The sequence below is a fragment of the Adiantum capillus-veneris genome, chromosome 16, assembly GCF_014529385.1.
Source record: "Adiantum capillus-veneris isolate H3 chromosome 16, ASM1452938v2, whole genome shotgun sequence".
In the NCBI taxonomy this organism is placed as follows: Eukaryota; Viridiplantae; Streptophyta; class Polypodiopsida; order Polypodiales; family Pteridaceae; genus Adiantum; species Adiantum capillus-veneris.
In genome coordinates, this window is record NC_140946.1 from 83,027,154 (window position 1) to 83,047,885 (window position 20,732).

The window sequence follows — 20,732 nt, forward strand, 5'->3', positions numbered from 1 at the left end:
CCTTCGGAATGATTCATGTTAGCAAAAACTCCTCTTCTAGAGCCAAACTTTCCCAGCCACAATAAAGAGGTAAATTAGTCCTTAACACAAATAGCTCCCCAATCATGCTTTGAGCTGCTTCATGTGCCTCTCCATTTAGAGCACGTTCAATGTGTTTGATGCTCCATGCTTCAAACTTTTTTAATAGGCCTTGAGTTTTGAAACACATTCCTTCAATGAGGTGTTCTTGCTGATCCACACACCCAACACTTGCTTCACAACTAACAAGGCATCACCTTTTATGCTCAACCTTCTAATCCCATGCTTCAAAAAAATGTGTAATCCGGCTTCCAAAGTAGCATATTCAGCCTCATTGTTACTATAAGCATCCAATTTGAACCCTCTCTTGCACACTAGCTTCCCCTCTGGATCGTAAAGTGCTATACCCCCTGAAGCCGCATCATGGCTCTTTCTGTATGAACCATCAAAGAACAACACATGTGCATTGCTGATCTCTGGTACTTCTTCAACTACCCTTCTCACCACCTCTTCTTTAACAAGAAGGGGATTCTCCTTGTGTAAGTCAACAAATCAGCTAGGGTAGCTCTTGTATTGTCTTCCACTAAAAAGAGAACTCAAACTCTTGCAACTCAATTACCCATTTCTTGACCACATTTGACATGTTAGTGCCATTAATTAACTGTGGCAAAAATGTGTAACTCGTTAAAAAAACAAAAGGTCATGGTAGTAAATAATGACGAAATCGTTGACAAGCAAATATTACACTGGCCATCAATAGCTCTACTTCCAACAATTTTCTTTCTGCTACCAACTTCACTCGGCTTGCACAATACACTGGCCTCATATAATGGCTGCCCTTCCCCTTTTGCAATAGCATGGCTCCAATGGCATCATCCCCCACTGATGGATTTACGTAAAACACTTGCTCCCAATAAGGAGCCTACCTGGCTGACAGCCCCCCTAACACCTCTTGAAACACTTCTTCACACTTATCATCCCATTGCAATGGGTCATGATTTGCCACTGGTTGTAATGGATAAAGGAGATGTGAAGACAATAAATAAATCGCGCCATATACTTCACTTTGTGTATAGAGGTTGCCAATTGCTTTGTACTCTTAGGTGATGGAAGAAGACTAATAGACTTAACCTTGTCTGGATCATCCTCAATGCCGTTTTTGGACACCATATGGCCTAATAACTTCACCCTTGACTGTGCTAGATGACATTTCTTTGGATTTAGTTGTCCTCCACATTGATCATGTCGAGCCAATACCATCTGCAGCTTCTCACGGTGCTCAACCCTACTGCTATAGACAGAAAGTCGTCCATAAAATCTTTAACACAACTACCAATGAATGGTGACAATACCCAATTTTCTCTCTCTTGATAGAAGGATGCCCCATTTGACAACTCAAATGGCCCATGGTGTAATGAAAGTTGTCTTTGTTCGGTCTTTAAGAGCAATCTTCAATTGAAAATAGCATGAAAAACCATATCACACACTGTACCTCTCATAACCTGCCACCACTGAATCCAAGATCTGATCGATGAATGGAAGAGGATATGGGTTCTTCTTAGTGGCTACCTTTAAGGGTTTAAAATCTACACAAATCCTCCACTTTCCATCGTTCTTTGGACTGACCACTACTGGACTCACCCATTCTATGGTCTCCACTAGGACTATGAACCCTGCCTTCAATAACTTGTCCACCTCTTCCCGCAAGGCTTCCATCCGCTCTTGACCCATCCTTCTTAGCCTTTGTTGTACTAGCTTAGCACCTTCCTTTAGCTCTATATGCATCTCTTCTCCTTTGAACCCTCTAATCTCTTCATATGAAGTAACGAATAAATAAGGAAAACTAGCCAGCATGTGCAAATATATCTCCTTCTCCATAGCTAAGAGGTCTCCACTGATCATTTGTGTCATCAATTTCTGCTTCTTTGAAAATTCAACTTTGGTTTGCATCAGCCCTTCAATCACTTCATAAGGCCCTTCACTTTCATCTTCAATCTCATTTGCAAATGCAACTAAACCAGACTCATGGATTTATTTCTCCATCAAAAGAAATGCAACATCAACATCCTCACCACTGCAGGTAGTACTATCACTGTCCTCGTCAGACAGTGTCGAATAGTCTTAATCACTAGACTCATCCTCATCTTCATAAAGTTCCTCCAATAGTTTCCTTGTGTCCATATTATATAGCTTCTTGGAACCTGTCTTTCCATAGAGGCTAATCGTATCACGTCTCCAATCTTGAACAGCTTCCACTACTCGTAACCATGGTCTACCCAGTATAATAGGATATGCTCCCAACCCCACTGGCATCACATGAAAATCAACCACCACCTTTGCATCATACGCCTCCACTTCTAAGCTCTTCACAACACCCAAACATTTTACTTTTTGATGGTTTGCCAATCTGATCCGGAAGCCTTGATACACTGTAAGACCCATCTTCTCAACGCATGAGTGTGTTATAACACATATTTGGGCTCCGCTATCAACATAACATTGTCCCAGATTTTTTCTTCTGTGCCACACATCTACTATTGGGCAAATGTCTGGTAGCTCATCCATCACCAACACCTTCACTGAACCTCTCTCTGGTTCTTTCTCCATTGGGTTAACCATCCTCTTCCACTGTCGCTTTAGCTTAGGCACCATCTCTATAAGCTGCCCAAAAATAACATTTTCTTTCCTGCTTGTCAGATCCTCCTTCAAGTCATAAATTGCCCATCTCCTAGTGGAAAAATCTGAAACATGAAACTTGTGACGAGCCCTTCTTTTCCTCTTGGCCTTGACATCCTCGTCTTCATGGCTCTTTCCCTTCTTCTTACTAGGACCTGCACCATTTCTTCCTTCCTTATCCTGTGTGGCCCTCTTCCCAATAGGCATCACTAATGTATCCTCCAGCTTTGCTGCCTTCTCCAAAGTGACCACACTTAACCATTTTGTATTTCCCTTTTCCTCTTGGGTTAATCCATTGGTTCCTTCTCCCTTAATTTCAATGCCATAATCATTTGACCTAGTTAGCACTTGTCTTGGCAATGGATACATGTCTTCGCCCCTTCTTGGTGGCTTATTACATTGTGGGCTGATGTGGCCCAACTCTTCGCAATTATAACACGTGGACGTCTACCTCCAAACCCTACCATTGCTTTGTCCAACTCCATTCCTGGGTTTTGCTTCACCTCCTGGCTAATTTGCAAACCTCACACGACCTCAATTATTTCCCACATTACCTAGCATGTTTAAACTGAGATTCTTCATTAAGTCTACCACTTGCCTCATGTCTTGCCTTAGCCCATCATCTTGCACTACTGTAGTGACCACTGCTGGCATAACCCGAGGAGTAACAGAAACCACTGGTTCATGATGAACCCCTGGCATGCGACCTTGCAAAGAATCCATAGGCTGAAATTCAAACATCCTGGGCAAAGACTCTACTCCTAGTTGGCTCATTCTTCTCAACTTCCACTCTTTGTTCCTGGCTACATCTAGTGCATCTTCATATGTCCTAGGCTTCTTTAGCAACGTATATTCTCCCAAAGACGAGAGCCAAGAACCTGTCCTTCTTCATCATGTCAGGTGGGGATACTGTGGTGCTAAGGCCTTGCACATCCGCTCCCATGCCATTGAAAACTTACGTATGTACTCATCTAATGGCTCACCTTCCCTTTGAATCAAGCCCTGTACTTCTTGCCACACTTTGTCAGGATCTTCTGTCTTCACAAACTCCACTTCCAGTCCATGCCTTAGATTGTCCCAACTTAATCTCATAGGTGGATCAGTCGCACGCAACCCCTCTTCAAATGCTTTGGACCAAACTCGTGCATCACTCTTCAAAAAAATATGGAGAAGACGTAACATCTGTGCAGGATCGTGAATCTAGTTGCTAATGCAAGCCACCTTCATCTTTTCCAAAAAGTCTTCCACATCTTCATCACTTCTTCCATGAAATTCCGGATAAGAGAAAGCCATGGCTACCCAAGTTTCAATGCTTTGAGAACCCCTTCAAACACAGGTGCAAGAACCCAAAATTTTTTACTGACTCAATCCGCAGAAACTTCAATGGAGCTCAAGCTTTAGAAAAGGATGAACACATGCACATCAAATGAGTGTTCATAGTTAATCATCGGAATTACAACAGGCAAAGGAGATTCCAGTATCTCTTTTAATCTTCTTGGCCCAAATATAAAGACCATGCGTTGTTGGTAAAAAATGTTCCTGTCCACATGAACATTTATTTGGATTCTTTGTGCAAAATAAAAAGGAGTGAACTGAGGTTCGTCGTGATTATCCATTAAAGGCCAACCATGCAGCTCCCAAGAAAGCACACTTGACCAATTACCCTCTCATTTTGCTAGAATTTCAGCAACATAACAATATAATGGCTCAAAGGACCAAAAAACCAGCCATCACAACTTGAAAAACTTTTGGCAGAGTTTCTCCAAAATTTGAGCAGTAGAAACCCAAAATATATATTGTATATGTATCAAGCATCAAGTAGGAATCACTAGTACATCGCCTATGGCGAGGTCATGAAAAGGGTGATCCAGTCATCTGTATCACCGAAAGGATCTCACACTTGAGGATCCTCCAGCTCAATAAAACCTCACCACGACCCTCTCACAAAGGTTTATGCAAATATAGTATAGTCAAGTCTCAAAAATGACTTCCTTCCAGACCAAGTCTCAGAAATGACTGGGACTGCCAAATAAAGCCAAGTATAGCTCCACAAAAGTGTACAATGGCAGTATCCACAAGCAACGTATAATACCAAAGAATGCGCTCAAACGAGCGCCAAATGATGCAGACCCATGACAACTGCAAGTGACTCCCACTTGCCTGTATATCACTCTACTCCAGCTACTTGTACCTGTATCTTGTAACCTATAACCTGTAATCTGTAATCTGTAATCTCGAAGTTGAAGGTACTCGAAGAAGATCCTCCGTAGGGCCACCAAAAGAGTGTGAGCGGGATGAGAACACACACAACGCCTCTATAATCACCCGACATACACTCTTGGGATAACACACACCCACACACACACACACACACATACACACACTATATGGGGCACCACTCGGCTTACACAACCACCTAACCGAGACAAGGAACATACCGATGGAGTGAGAAGAGAGAGACTATCCATTTGTCCACTCAACACAGACACAGACACATACATACACACACACACACACACACACAAATCAGCTCAAAGGAGGAATATTTCTGATGCGTAGATACAATTGAGCTTGGGCCGACACCAATGGGGCAAATAGCTCACACCATATGGATTAAATATGCCAGATACAATCACAAATTTGAGCAGAGGCTTCGCTCACATGAGAAACTTACACATCCAAAACAGCAGGAAAACAACGAGGAATTGGGCAAAATGGACAACGCCATTGCATTAGGAACAACCAAAAACCCCACTCTACAATATCAAAGTGTTCAAATCCAAGCTTGGATGAGCAGTTCATGGTCAAAATAAGCTCCAAAAATGGAAAAAACTAGGTAGCAGCTCTTCATCCTCTTCTCTCCACGTTTTTTTGGTTTTTTGCTCAGGTTTTCTAGTATCTACACTTCACTTTATCCCTTCGGCACCTTTTGACTTTTGATTGACCTCCAACGGACCACGAATATGCCAAAAAATGGCACGCAATGCATTTTTGTTACATCCATCCGCACACCTTGCACTCAACTTTTCCCAATAATGCATCCCACAATCACGTGAAGTGACCCCCAAATATAGTTCTCATGATGACCTTTCTGCATAATTCATCACAAGAAAACACTCCCATTGTGTTCTCACTTATCCATGTGCAAGTCTTGATCCCATTCATCCTCCTGACGCCACCGGATGGCATCTGACGCACCTGCTTACCTCATGGCGTGGGCCCGCTGATAGCTTCCTCGAGAAGTTTTACGCTCCACCAACTCCTCATTATTATAGAAAAACACGTTGATACTGGTGATGATGAAAATTGATGTACTATGTACACGCTGTCCTACCTATACACATATGGGCCCCACATAACCACTTGGCTCTGGAAAATGGAAAATTCTTTATTCGATGCACCATACATGTGTATGTACATATGTGCAATCACTTCTTCCAATAAACTCCTATTCGATGCACCATACATGTGTATGTACATATGTGCAATCACTTCTTCCAATAAACTCCTATAACAACGTGTCTCTTTTTAAACCATGTTATTTTGTTCTAACAATTGTGTAGGCACGAAATTTGTCCAAGGATGACAAAGAAACTACATTAATGAAATGACTAAATCTCAAGAAAGTACAAGACTTGTACCACTTGATTAAGCAACGTTTTTTGCTATGCAAAAATCAAATAGTTTCCTCTAGAAGAGAGCAAATGAGGATGCTAATACTTACACTATGTGTGAAGATTAGTTACATGGCTTTTGCTAGAAGACCTGATTATTTTTTGATTTTGAAAAAGTTGGCTCTTTATCCATGGAGGATATCATTGTAACAAATGACAAGTAGTTTTATAATCCAACCACGTGATTTAAAAACTGTAGCATGTAACACACAAGCTGGCTAAATTTCATTTGTTGTACTCATAACTATCATTATGAATCTTAGTCTCCTAATGTTGAAGCAAACTCTCCTATCTTGTTTGCTCATGGAAAAATTTCTAGATGAATTACTAGTTTGTGTCTACATGTTTCTTAATGAATTATTAGGTGAACTACTAGGTCGTTTATAACTATCATTATGAATCAAGCCTACTTTAGTCTCCTAATGTTGAAGCAAACTCTCCTATCTTGTTTGCTCATGGAAAAATTTCTAGATGAATTACTAGTTTGTATCTACATGTTTCTTAATGAATTATTAGGTTAACTATTGGTCACACACCTACTAGCTCTTCTTTTAAAAAAATGTATTACTTGGAATATTCCTCCCCCTTCGCACCATCTGAGCTTGCCTCTGCACTTGTCCCCACTTTTCTCCTCTTCCCCTGCTTCCATTCCCTTCTCTTGTCCTAGATTTTGCAACGCTCTGCGGCAGAAACTCCTTGCCTATGAAGAAAGAGACTACCATGCTTCCCACTGCAGCTCTGCTCAAAATGGCACGGATGAGAGAGAGAGAGAGAGAGAGAGAGAGAGAGAGAGAGAGAGAGACCCACACTCGAGCTTGTTGAATGGATGGAGAGAGAGAGAGAGAGAGAGAGAGAGAGAGGAGCCCAGGTTGCACGCCTTTTGCATGCGCATGCCGCCATACACATCCCAATTGGAATTCCATAGATTTTTTTTGGTGGACTGCATGAGGAGAATCAATGTGTATTCTCCTCTTCTTTTTATTTTCAAAAACTGTATCACCTACTAGGTCGTCTATAGATAAGTTGCTAGATGACTTATTAGTTTGTTTATAAGAAAGTTGCTAGTGTGAATTACTAGTTTGCAAGCAATCGTTCTTGTATATTACTAGATGACTTGCTAAGTTGTAAACAAAAATACCTAGTTGACTTACTAGTTTGAAAACACCGATATGTAAGGTCAAACTAGTAACAGAGTTAACTCCTACATTGAACTAGAAATCTTCTTACCATATTGAGACTTAAATTGCCATATGGCTATTAACTCTCCATATAGTAAGAAAATTATTATATGTACATCTAGGAGTTAGTCTCTTTTTTACTAGTTTGCACTCGTAGTGATGTGTGTATTGGAACTAGTGAATCATCTGGCAATCATATATTTTTTAATAAATGGTAAGCTCTCCAAAGCCCCTTGTGTAGCGAGAGAATATGCATGGTAGGTAGGATGCTTATGCTGGCTAGAGGGTATGCGTGGTAGTTAGGAGAGCGCTGCACATTGTTGCATGATTGGTTATGTGTTGATATGGGTGCTAATCACCATGAGGTTAGGTTGAAGCGTAGCAGGAGGCATCAGTCTAAGGAGTGCAGCAACTGAGTTCCTGGGTGTGTGTGTGTGGGCTTCAAACATGATGGGGCGGAGCGTGAACGCAGACAGGAGCTCGAGAGAGAAAGATGATGGCTTTTAGCACGACGGGGCAGCAGGCAGGGCGGAGTGTGAGCGCAGCTAGGTGGTAGACATGAGCTGGAGAGAGAAGGATGGTGGCTTTGAACGCAATGGGACAATAGGTAGGCTGGAGCGACGTGAGCCGAGGGAGGTGATCTAGTGGCAACTATCCCCCCACACACACACACACACACACACAAAGAGAGAGAGAGAGAGAGAGAGAGAGAGAGAGAGAATCGAGGGTGTTTGATAGCAAGTAAGTTAGAGATTGTGCATGTGGGATGATTTGGCTACGACTAAAAGTGTCGCCAAATACCATGGAGAGAGAGAGAGAGAGAGAGAGAGAGAGAGAGAGAGAGAGAGAGATGTATAGTTATTGTGTTGCATGTGTACATGTAGGTGCGTTGGTGCAATTGAGCTAATTGTTGGTGCAATTGAAAAAATTAGCTCGAGGAATGGTGGATGAGTTCCAAAAAAAAAGGTAGCTTGTTAACAAGCAATTTTAGTTGCACACCTAGGAAAAAAGGGAGATGTGATCGAAGTACGTGTAACTATAGTTGTGTGTGGTGCAGATATAGATGTAAGTCTATTAGGTCAAATGCATGAGTTCTTAAGAAAAGAAACTATTGTTGAGCATAGTCTATTAGGTCAAATGCATGAGTTCTTAAGAAAAGAAACTATTGTTGGTATATGCTCAGTAGAGAGGGAAGGTTAAGCGTATTTAGGTTGGGATAAACATTATCCAACTAGAGGGAATGTACTATGTCGGGCATTGCGATAGAAAAATCTACACATTTGAAGGGAGGGTTGGGTATTGCATGAAGGACAATGGTGAACTTCACTTTTAAAAGGTGGAGCACAACATAATTGTAAATGAGATAAAACAAAGAAATCGAACTATGCAGCTTGAATGGTGTGGATGATACAAAAAACCGTATTTGCTTCACATAATAACATCTTTGACCGAGCAGATTCCAAATACGACATCCATTCGGTAATGGTTTTTTGAGTGCATTATAGAAAATGCTATGTAAAGGCATATATTATCCTTAATCAATATGGATCACTCTACACCAAGGACAAAGAATGAGCTTAAAGAAGATGAAAGCGCTTTGGAGATGCATGATGTTTCCATCTTCAACCATGTACCAAAATATTGTAACATTATTTGTGTCAAACTTGTATAAAAATAGCCAACCAAGAATGGATTGGTTTATATCTCGTTGGAAGGACATTGAGGAGTAAGTCAATACGGTATTGCTTCTACCAAATTCTTTTACAATTGTATGTAATGATCCATACTTTTCTTGTTGAAATAAGAAGATAATTGACACAAATGGTGGTCAATCAACGTATGCATGTTGATGCAACAATTGACAGTGCAAACATTGAAGATGATGAGAGACCGCCACAAATAGGTGCTAACTACATGCTTTGGTGCACCAAACTGAAGCAATTACTATTGCATCATAGTGTGTTTTATAGTTTTGGTGGTTGAACTAACGCACTGCAATGGATTATTTTGTGAGCATTGACCATGTAAATTGCAAGTCAGCAACCAGTTGATTTAGATGAGAACCACACGATACTCAAGTTATGGCATGGGCGATGCAGGTTTAAGACTAGGGAAAATTATTTTACAACTTTAAAAGGAGCTCCATAAGACTACTACTAGCGATGGAAATGAGACATAGATACATTTCTAGTTTAATAATGTCTTTACACAAGTCTGTAAATGAGTACCAAGTATCTGTGAACTCTATAGAACAGATACCAACTTTGAGGAAAGCTAGTTTAGAGATGAAAAGTTAATCGAATAAGTTTGTCAAATGTTGGGAACCTATCGTCTATGAGTATATGCTCAAGAATCTTGTCTTCTAATGAATTACATTTTTGTTGTGCTACATATCACATACCTCACAAACTATCACATACTTATTTATTCCTGGCAGATTGGGGAAAAAGCCAAGTTGGTCAGATTTTCCTCTACCTGAGTCAAAGGGGGAGAAAATTTTGTGGATCTTGGCTCTATATTACGCGTGGGTTGCATGCCAACAATTTTTCTCTCCCCCCCCCCCCCCAATGTACTGATTCTAGCGAGGTCTAGACCAACCTCTCAGCAATGTCCGCTTTCCAGTGGGAGAGTCATCTATGCTCGTGGCGAGCGAGGCCACACGTGGTGGTGGAGGGCAACATATACAAAGCAGACAACAGCCAGCTCTTACCTTCAATGTGCTTGTCCTTTCATCCTGTGAGGAAGGCATGTAAAATTTAGGGACCTCTCACAATATGCTGATAGACAAATACAAGAGGAACAGTCAACAATCAAACAACATTTCCAGTGTACATAAAGTCTGTCTACGCATACAAGAAAGTGCATGCTCAAATGCTTAGCCTCAGCAAGTACTGAGCACGAAACTTCCTTTAAAATTACAACACTTTTTCCTATTGAGAGTGGAGCCCACCAAATGTTCTCCACCAGACTATTCTAGCCTACCAGTCTCAAAGTTATACATGCCTAGTTAGTCTGTTGTCAAATGTCAATCAAATACTCCACTCGTTACCTTGGCCATCTTCAGCAAGTTAAAAGCTGAAGAGCGCCTTTTCTGGCTAACTGAAGGAATAGCTCCAACAAAAATCATGGAGGCAAGACTCATACGAGACTGAGAAAATTGGTCCCCACTATAGGGCATCGTGGTCCAGTTGCAAACCATCACCGAGAACATCAGACTTGGAAAGATTTGAGCTCATTTTAGTCAGCTCTCCATGCAAAGCCTCTGATCTTGGCATATGCAGTTGATCCTACAAAAGCAAAAGGCCATTGATCACTGAATGAAGTCCAATGTTTAAATGTCCCAATCAAAAACTAAGCGAGGCATAAGGTCTTACCAAAAGGGAACTATTCTCTGCAGAAAGCTTTTTGCATTCTTCTGTCATGCGATTAAGCTCCTCTCGCAACGAGACATTTTCTGCTGTCAGAGTCTGAACCTTTGTTGCAAGTTCCTCGCACTCTGCCTGTAGAATATTAATGACATTCCAATTAGCCAAGCACCCCTCATGCAAAGATCTCTCATCATATTTTTAGCTTTAAAACCCTGATCAAAACAAAAACGGTTCTACAACAGGCAAACCTGCTTTCTCAACCTCGATCTCCTGGCTGACTCCCTATTTGATTGTTTTCTCTTCTGCCTCTTCAGCTCACGGTCATCCTTCAACAAACCACAACACTTGCATCAGCAAAAGCACAGCCATCCCCTTTTCAAGCATTTCACTAGGCTAATCATGCTTGCAATCTTCTCCATGCATGGAATTTCGCGGGAGCTAACAGCAACTGCCCAGAACATTTATAAGCACTCGTAGATTGCAATTGGCATGATCCCTCAGACTCTAGCAATAGAAAACCAATTCTGGAGATAAAAGGCTCAAAGGACGAATCTGGAAAAAGCAATGGATTCATACGGAGGCTTCAAAGCAACTTCCCAAACCAGACAAACATAAAATTTCTCCAACAATGATAGACATTAAGACAAAACAAGCCCCAAGAGGTTATTGGAGCCACTGGTAACAACGCGTGGAGGCAACCAAGAACCTTGAAGCACCAAAAATGGCACAGATGGTTGTATATACGAGCATGCCATAAACATAAGCTTCATCTACACTATGACAGGCATTCAGGTGATTGCTTGAGTGATTCCTTCCCCTACGCTCAACTATCACAAGGAATATCTAAGCTTCACCAACACCTCAAAAATAACATGACAAAGAAACTCAGCAGTGTTTCGCGGCAGCAGCCCACAGTCGATTAGGGTTTCGCAATAACAGAGCGTGCTGTTAGGTTGCACGACAATTCTCTCTCTCACGCCAGATACGCACTCTCACCAGCTGCGGTTCGAGACTGGGAGATACAGTGGACTGCCAGCAGAGGCAAGGACATGCCCCTTGTGTGACATGGAGCAGGAGACAAAGTTGCACTACACATGCCACTGCCCCGTCTATTACGAGATACGAGGACGCTTCTATTGCTTGTTCAGAGAGGGCTTTGGACCACTCTCCAAAGTCATGAGGTACAAGGATCAGAGATGCCTGGGTTTGTTTCTACTCGAGCTGCGCAGACACACAGAGAGCCTGATGAGAGGAGAGGCCAGCCAGTCCCAGAGACACATCACAGAATTCTTTAGAGCAGACACTGGACACCCAGAGGAGCTACTACCGCAACAGAGCTTGTTGCCTCACACTAGAGGCACACTGTGACTACACAGCATCGACGGAGGTTACATCAGAGGATTCGGATCACCTTGGCCCAACATGCACGACACCCGGTCAGACGGCTGACCATGGAGGAGATTGATGAGATCCACCAGCAACCGATGCTGGATCTCTTGTGACTTGTGATTTAGCTATCCCAGCTAGCTGCTTAGTTTGCTTAGTTCACACCTACCAATTTAGGATCCATAGTATTTTATTTTATTTTGTCATTTTGTTACTCTGACTTTGTATCAGATTCACCCCATTGTCACGCTCTGGTCTCATAGGTCATTTTGGCCTTTTGAAAACGTTTATATAACATTTCATTTCATTTCTCTCTCTCTCTCTCTCTCTCTCTCTCTCTCTCTCTCCAATTGTTTTGAAGTACTAGAAGTGTCGCCAAGAATGTAGATTGCAGTTATCTCTGTGTTTCCGTCCGATCACTCCCAATTACAGTGCCATTAGCACATAAATTAATGTGACTGGGCTCACATGAGCAGTTGTAACTGCAACAGCTTGATTAACATAGAGCCTGTTGGAGGGGCCAGTGTGGATACTGTTCGTTTTTCCCCTCAGCATTGTGCTGCCTGGAGACCCATTCGTTTTTTCCCTCAACATTGTGCTGCATGGAGATCTTGGCGGGTTTATTGACCTCTACTTGTATCTTGTTATGTGGCTCTTAGCTATATTTTGAGCTTGCAAAGCCTGCAACAATGGTAAAAGTCTATAGTATCAAAGGGTAGAAGTCCTATTTTTTGGTGCAGGCAAATATTTAATTAAGACAGACTGCAACCCCACAAAAATCACTACATAAAGTAAGACCAAGATCCTAAGAATGTAAACCCCAGTTTGGCATGCAATAATCTATTATCTAAGTATCTCTTTAATGAGCCTTGGTCACCCTCAACATGACAAAGCAATTGAGATGTAAGTGAAAGGGAGATGAGGACTGCTAACAAACAGGATAGTACGATTATGGGCGGTCTTACATCAATGCACGCACACTACTACTTCAAGAGTTGTATCCCCTTCCTAACGAATAAAAGCATACAAATGAGCCATGGTCCTAGCACATGTAGTGTAACTTTACATACAGTGAGAAATGTGGTAAAACCAAAAGGCCTGATTGCGGAACCGACCACAGCAGATAATGATAGGATACCTGCTACAACTAGCACTTAAACCTCTTATGCTTGGACTCGTGATTGCCAATAATACCTTACTTTAGCCAAAATTCAATGGCTTGGCCTCATCGTGCTGTTATTGTCAAACGAATGGGGAAGGGGCTGTGAAGGCCCATGGCCCACGAAAACACTATCCAACTTGCCAATAAAAGAACGGAAAGAGAGAGAGAGAGAGAGAGAGAGAGAGAGAGAGAGAGAGAGAGAGAGAGAGAGAGAGAGAGAGAGAGAGAGAGAGAGAGAGAGAGACCGACCTCCATCCAGAGTTCTCCGGACACAGCGTTTGCTGATGACGGGATAAGAGCTGTTGTATTCCCTGCCATTGAGCTTCGTTTAGCTCCACGATTACCAGCTAGCAAACCGGGCGTCCCTCCACTCCAATAATCCATGCCAATGTTGAGATTAGTGACTGGTCCAGCACCTACCACCTGTTTCCCACCAATAGAAATTGGCATTGCACCTGGCGTATGATTTCCCCTTGGATCATAAGCACTTCCATATGCGCTTGAATTCACCATGTGAGGATTTGGGGCTGCCAATGATGAAAAGAGAGCACAATCTTAATCTCAGCATACCATGCAACCTCTTCCTAAAACAATCTGCATTAAAGCACTAGTCAAATAAGTTCATTGAATACCTTCCGAGGTTGCTTGATCGAAACTATTTTTTCGCAATTCCTGTGAGCCCTAATTTCAACAAAACCACAATAAAAACTGCTTCTCTCTTAGCAGAATTGGTAGACCAAAACTGAAAGTGAAAAACATGCACTGGCCTTACTTCTCCAGAAAACCCTTCGCTTCCATCTGTTGAGCCTTCACTGCCGCTGTCGCCACTGAAAAGTATACATAATAAACGGTCATAAAAGGACAACAACCTTCCCATCAAGATAGAGAGAGTAAGACCAAAGAAGACAAAGCAACCTATTTGAGAGAGCCCCATTCATGAATGCAGCATTGGCCTTGCTCATGTCAGTGGTTTTGCCAGTTAGCATTCCTAAGCTTCCTAAGCTCCCTTTAGATTTCTTACTGGACTTTTTCTTATCATCGGACCTGGCTTCTGCATCTGTTCCTACTGCTGTTGCGACCTGCTGAAAGCAAAGAAAACACCAACTAAATGTAGACTTTACAAAGCAATGGCATCAGAGCATGCATGACTCACCCACCTACCCTCTGGTGATCATGGTAGCATGAAACCAGTTCAGAGCAGTCATCTCAAAAGAGTGAAAATACCACCACTTATGCATCACACAAAAACACTCTTTTTCAAACTGCTAAGAGAGTAATTTCCAAAATGAACAATGTTTATGCTTAATACCAAAACCCTCTCTCAAATCTGTAAGAGCCTAAACTTCAAACACAAGGATAGTAAGACTACTTACTGGTGTCATTGGAGGATGTCCATACATTCCTCCATGTGGGTACAGTGCTGCATATGGAGGCGGTGTCCCAAAAGGTGGCGGCACCAAAGGCTTCACACAGTAAAACCAAACAAGATGACGTCATCAGATAGAATTCTTGCTGAAAGACATCCATCCTCGCACAAAAAGGATAGAAAAAGTTAAACTCCCAAATTATAAAAACAAAGCATGTGTCTTCAACCTGGCCTCCCCACATATAAGGGTGAGGCTGTGGAGCAGAGCCCATCGTAGAAGGGTAATACCCAGGATGTGGAAGAGGCGACATTCCAGAGCTATAATAAGCCTGAAAATGAAAAGGACTGAAGTAAATCATGTACAAGAGCATCAATAAAATACAAGACTAGATGAATCTAGGAGAGAACCAAAGTCACATATAAAAGAAAGAGCACACACTGTAGCATCCACAGAAATCACCTCCATATGCATAATACAGACTATAAACAACACCTTCATCAGTGCACAATAGTGAAAGGCAAACTAGGAACCCCGCCCAACCCAACAAAAAAAAAGGGCACACAGACAGACGTGCATTTATCAGAAAATGTAATTTTCAAAACTGAACCTTAAAGGCACCCACTGTATAAATCCCAACATGTTTTATCTCTTGAAACTTAGCAACTCTCCTTCCTCCATTGGGACCCTGTAAGCTGAGTAACAATCTACTTATACCCCCATCAAAATCATCATGGGGAACCGCTTGGCATTGGTAAGAACCAGGGTAAAGGGGCGAGGAGTCACTCAATGAAGACAAAACTGTCAAAAGACTGCCATTTGTGATTAGCTAAGATGTGTACTAGCTGCCGCCCTAACGGATGCTTAACACCTCAAAAGTAAATTTTTTCTAGTTGGAGATAAGAGAGAGCTCAGAACAAATCAATCTTGGACCCATGAATGCCCTTCCATGAAATTTCAATGCAATGTCCAATCTGAAATTTAATGAGACATGTAAATCCCCCGTAAAGGTTTGGATAGACTAGCGCTCTTACTCTACGCATTCTGTAAATTTGCATTCTTTGATCACACATCAATTGGTTTGAATCCATGACAAGTGTTAATTTGCACCAGCCAATTGTAGAGATCGAACAAATACTCAATAACCCCACGTGAATATAATTGATTCACATACTGAAACATCGAGAAGCTACAGTCTGTCTTTCTTTGTTTAAGCTAGTCATTCTGAATAGAGACAACAAAACCATCTTGAACCTTTCATTTCCCGCACATCTTTTGTCAAGCCGGAGCCATAATGAACTAATAACGGAGAGCAGCGATAAGTAAAAGCTGACCTGGAGAGCAACAGCCCATTCTGGATAGGACATGGCTGACGTAGTGGTAGCAGCTGGAGGGGTTTGTTCCTGTTCAAACAACAAAAAATGTTGAGAACCCATCTACCTCTCCGCAAAGGGGTTGCTAGATGTTACCGCCTTAGCCCTCCTCCTTCTTACCTGGGGTGTAGACGTCTTGGTAGTTTTTGTTGGAGTCCCCATCTCTCCAGAGCCCATATCTCTCTCTTGACTGACGAAAGCGATCAATTGGTCAAAAACCAAAAGGGAAAACGCAAGCTGTAACAGCTCAAAGGCCCTCACTGAACTCAGAAAGAGTAGGAAGCGACACAGAAGGAGACGGTGTTAGGCGCACGAGTTGCTGAAGACTGCACGAACTATCAAGAAGCCACGGAGTGCAGAAGCGCTGCATTGAGGCAGAAGAGAGCAAAGGAAAGCGGATCAGACAAGAAGATCGCTAAGCAGGAGAATGAAATCAAATTCTAGATGAAGAGAACAGAGCGATGAGAAGAGCGAGAAAAGAGAGAACCCTAATTAGAGCAGAGAAATGAGGAGCACCGGTGCGAGCAGAGAGTGAGGACAAACGCTGATCAGGGCAAGGAGTGGGCGCCGATGTGGAAGAACAGACATGAAGCCAACTGGAAGGAAGCCATGGTGAGGAGCCAAGCAAGCAAAACCCACACGCACACATAGGCAGCGAAGCAGGGGTCGGAGAGACAATGTGGCAAGGTGCAAAGAAACGTGTCGTGTGTTCCCCTTCCCCGTGGAGCCACGTCTTAGGGTTTCGCCATGGAGTGCCACGTCACTCCCCTAGCCTTTCGGCAAAGATTCCCTTGCTTTCATACACGTCGGACGCCAGCCCAAAAAGTAAACGTCCTATTCAGCCAAAGAGTTTCAATTGCTTTAACAATGCAAACCATATGACGATTTACCAGCAAGGACTTCTGTGCAGCCGAAAATTTAGCACAATGCCTCCAAGCCCTCTTCGCGCACACAATCTACCCCATCTCCATCGAACACGCTCTCTCTCCCCTTTGCTTTTTGCGATATAGGTGGGCCGCAACGGCTGACTACATCCCAAGCCCTACTTTGACGGGTTTGCCGCAGCGGGATGGAGATGCTTGCCACGTCATTCTTTCTTGCCGATGTGGTTTAAGATGAGCTCCATGTGCGCACCTCTTGAATGAGAGGCATCAGCAGTGCACCCAAAACCTCTGAATAGTTTCTATGGACCTGTAAAGCTTGGAGTTCATGAGCCTCCAAAAAAATTGAAGGTTAGAAAGAGCAGAGTACTGAATAGGAAGCTTGGAGTTGAGTATGTCAGGGCCTGAGCCCTATGAACACAGTGCGCAATCCATGCTCACCCCTCTACTCGCCTAACCTTCATTGTGAGACTTCAATTGTTTTTCTGTTGAAAGTACCCTACATCGCCTTCCCCTCTGGGGGAGACCACCATGGCCCTCAGTGACACCTCCTCAATGGTCTCTCTGCACCAAATGCATCTACAGCCCCCATGACCAGTATAGTTACGGTGCAGTCCGCACAGCCCTCTCAACCTAGTGTTGGCGGGACAGTTGTAGTGAATACATAGTATCAAGGTAGACTACATGCAGAGTCATCTCAAGCCCCTCAACAGACAGTTGACAACTACAGCCCCTTTATGGGAGAGACCATTCCTCGGGCGTTACATTTGCTCCAAAACCGACTTTCCCCAATGTCGTATGTTGAAGCGATCAAAAGCCCCCATGAAAGGTTCTTCAACCCTCTCTACAGGCCTCCCTTTCAAGGGGAACCAGGTATGAATCCCATCCACCATGTTCTCCCTCACAACAATTGGAACAGTATTATGTATGAGGGACATTCATAGAGAGTTAATGTCGTCGTCCTTGGTCCCTTGATAAATGAGGCACAATCTCAACCAAGTATCCCTATCTCTGTTCGTCAATATCAAAATAGCCCTAAAGCTCAAGAAAGGACTGAAGAGATGCCTGACAGAGGTCCTATTAGTGATCAGCATGTCCATAGCCCTAACATAGATGATCGCCACACTGAGAACAATGTTGTAGAATTAGACAGTGCAGTTGTCACCATAAATAAGAGTGATTTAGAGGCTTGGCATACTCAACTTATGGACAAGGTAGTTATTGGGATCTGCCATGGTCCCAGGCCATCTCTAGAAGCCCTAAAAAATTGGGTGCTTTCAAATGGGAAAACAAAAACCTTTTCCCCCAATTGATCCAATATCTTCCCAACTACTTTTTTTTTTTTAATTTAAAGGATGCTAATAGTGCACTGCAAGTCATCACAGAGGACAATGGCTTCTTAAAAACCCTCCCGTCTCCTTTTTTAAGTAGTACAAAGGCTTTAATCCTAGAGGAGAAAAACCTTCTAAGGCTCCTGTGTGGGTAGACTTCCCAGACTTGCCAGTGGAATACTACCCTTGGCTTAGAAGTATAGGAGGTGTGCTCGGCAAAGTCCTGGGGCAAAAATCTAGAGGGGAGATCAATCCCAAATGGGACCCCCCGATCCTCATAGAAGTTGACCTAAACAAGGTCCCTAAAACCAATGTCCCTATCAAGGACTGTTCAGGCAATCTCCTTCATGAACATAAGGTGATCTACAGAAACCTTCCCAACTCATGTTTTCATTGCTTTCAACAAGGGCATCTCATTAAAGATTGCCCAGTCTTGAACCAGATAAACATCAAAAAGCGGCTGCCAAATCCCCTCAACAAAACCCTCAGAAATCCTTCCAGCAGGTAAATAAGAGGACTATCCATAAAGCTCAGAAAAGGAAACCTGGTCAAAATGTGAACTTTAATTATTTTGATGTCCTGCTTGAAGATGTCTTTGATCCCTACTCTACAGCCTCTGTTCCTATTATGCAGAATGAGAATAAGCAAGACAATGAATTGAAAGCTACTAGCCCTATCAATTTGGTACAGGAGCCCCAAGTGCCTCTAGACAGCCCGAATGAGAAGACTAGAGGTCTTTTAGACTCAAATCAAGGAGAAGAGTGCATTAGAAACACCCAACAAGATTCTCAACCCACATGATGACGTTTTGCGGTTCACAAAGGAACCAGACAATAGAGATTCTCAGTCCAAGCTGGCAGCGGCCTCCTCACCTATTCCATCAGTAAACATTCTGATGACCCAAGCTAAGGAGGAGAGTTTATCGAACATGCAGGTATCTAAGGCAAAAAGAAAAGTAGAGAAGTCTACAGATCCTAACAGAGCTTCTATTGCCATGGCCAAACCTAATAAAAATTCTAAGAAATGAATTGTCCTAATATGTCTGGTTTTTCTTTGAACTGCAAGGGGATTTCAGACCCAGCCAGGCCAATGGCCATCAAAAAGTAGATGCATTGACAATACATCCAGATTTTATATGTCTTCAAGAGCTCAAGACAGTTGGTAAGGATTTGGAGAACAATCTCAACAGACTTGGCTCTGGTTTTGTATGGCACTACACCAAGCATAGTCCAGGCAGAGGTGGTGTCATAAAATCTAATATCTAACTTTACCAAATGATTTTCCCATATTAAACTGATCATTTAATGTGGGAGAATAAACGGGAACAAGAGTTAGAATAGAGACATGTGCTTCTAAACCTATCTCAACAGGGGACCAAAGGAGAGATGGTCGCATCTCAATAGGGGTCCAAAAGGAGATGGTCTATCAAAGAGCAATGTGCAATAAGTGCTTCTAGACTTATCTCAAAAGGGGACCAAGAGGAGAGATGGTTACATCTCAATAGACGTCCAAAAGGAGGTAGTCTATCAAAGAGCAACGTGCATCTAATGGAGCTTAGGGTTAGCTTCATTAAAGACCTCCAATGGTTAGTGTTAAAAGTCATTTGACCTTAGGCAAGCTAGGGCTGAGAGCTTGAGGTGGGAACCCAACCTAAGGTTGAGGTGCTCGTCGTGCTTGATTACTAAGGTGCGTGCTTGATGACTAAGGTGCTTGAGGTGCTTGTTGTGCTTGATGACTAAGGTGCGTGCTTGGTCACTAAGGTGCTTGAGGTGCTTGTCATGCTTGATAACTAAGGTACTTGAAGTACTTGTCATACTTAATGAGTAAGGTTCTTGAGAAGCTTCCCATGCATGGGGGGTAAGGTGCTTGAGTCAAAAAGAGACCCTACAAACTTAATGAGTAAGGTGCTTGAGAAGCTTCCCATGCATGGGGGGGTAAGGTGCTTGAGTCAAAAAGAGACCCTACAAACTTAATGAGGAAGGTGTTTCAGAAGCTTCCTATGCATGAAAGTTCCAAAGTTAGGGGAATCTTTGACTTAACCTTCCACTCACCCAAAGGGCACCCCTTTTCTCAAAGGGCACATGGAACACATGTCAGACTCTCCCTATGCTTAAGCACATGGTTTGCTTGAATGCTGTTGGTTGGGCTAACAAGGGGTCCAATGAGCTTATAGTTCCATCCAACAAATACCTAGATATTTTTTCAAGCTCTCTCTCTCTCTCTCTCTAAGGGGTAAGGAGGACACTTGTTCAAAGACTACCCATGTACTTGAATGCATGTTGCATGTGATTGGCTACGGGGGAGAGGGGTCCAATGAGCTT

General features: G+C 42.7%; 1 protein-coding gene across 3 annotated transcripts; it reads right to left on the reverse strand.

Moving 5' to 3' along the window:
* Positions 1-10,337: 10,337 nt before the first annotated feature.
* Positions 10,338-16,855, reverse strand: LOC147439358 (G-box-binding factor 1-like). Of its 3 annotated transcripts, XM_086485198.1 has the most exons (12): positions 16,716-16,855; positions 16,320-16,563; positions 16,161-16,229; positions 15,056-15,157; positions 14,836-14,925; positions 14,378-14,544; positions 14,235-14,289; positions 14,095-14,143; positions 13,712-13,989; positions 11,163-11,240; positions 10,921-11,046; positions 10,338-10,833 (listed from the first exon to the last, which is right to left on the reverse strand). In XM_086485198.1, exons 2-12 carry the CDS (start codon positions 16,374-16,376, stop codon positions 10,714-10,716), a joined length of 1,191 nt encoding a protein of 396 aa, XP_086341324.1. In that variant the 5' UTR covers positions 16,377-16,563; positions 16,716-16,855; the 3' UTR covers positions 10,338-10,713. The 3 variants fall into 3 exon arrangements, with proteins under 3 accessions (XP_086341324.1, XP_086341325.1, XP_086341323.1); XM_086485199.1 differs by having other exon boundaries at positions 14,378-14,541; positions 16,320-16,826; XM_086485197.1 differs by having other exon boundaries at positions 16,320-16,826.
* Positions 16,856-20,732: the final 3,877 nt, after the last annotated feature.

Bases quoted from the DNA above. Each gene is read 5' to 3' on its own strand.
- LOC147439358 (XM_086485198.1), bottom strand. From the start codon at position 16,376: ATGGGCTCTGGAGAGATGGGGACTCCAACAAAAACTACCAAGACGTCT. The intron at 15,158-16,160 runs GTCAGCTTTTAC...TTTCATTTTCAG, and splicing joins AATGGGCTGTTGCTCTCCAG to GCTTATTATAGCTCTGGAAT. The intron at 14,545-14,835 runs GTAAGTAGTCTT...CTTTGCTTTCAG, and splicing joins GACATCCTCCAATGACACCA to CAGGTCGCAACAGCAGTAGG.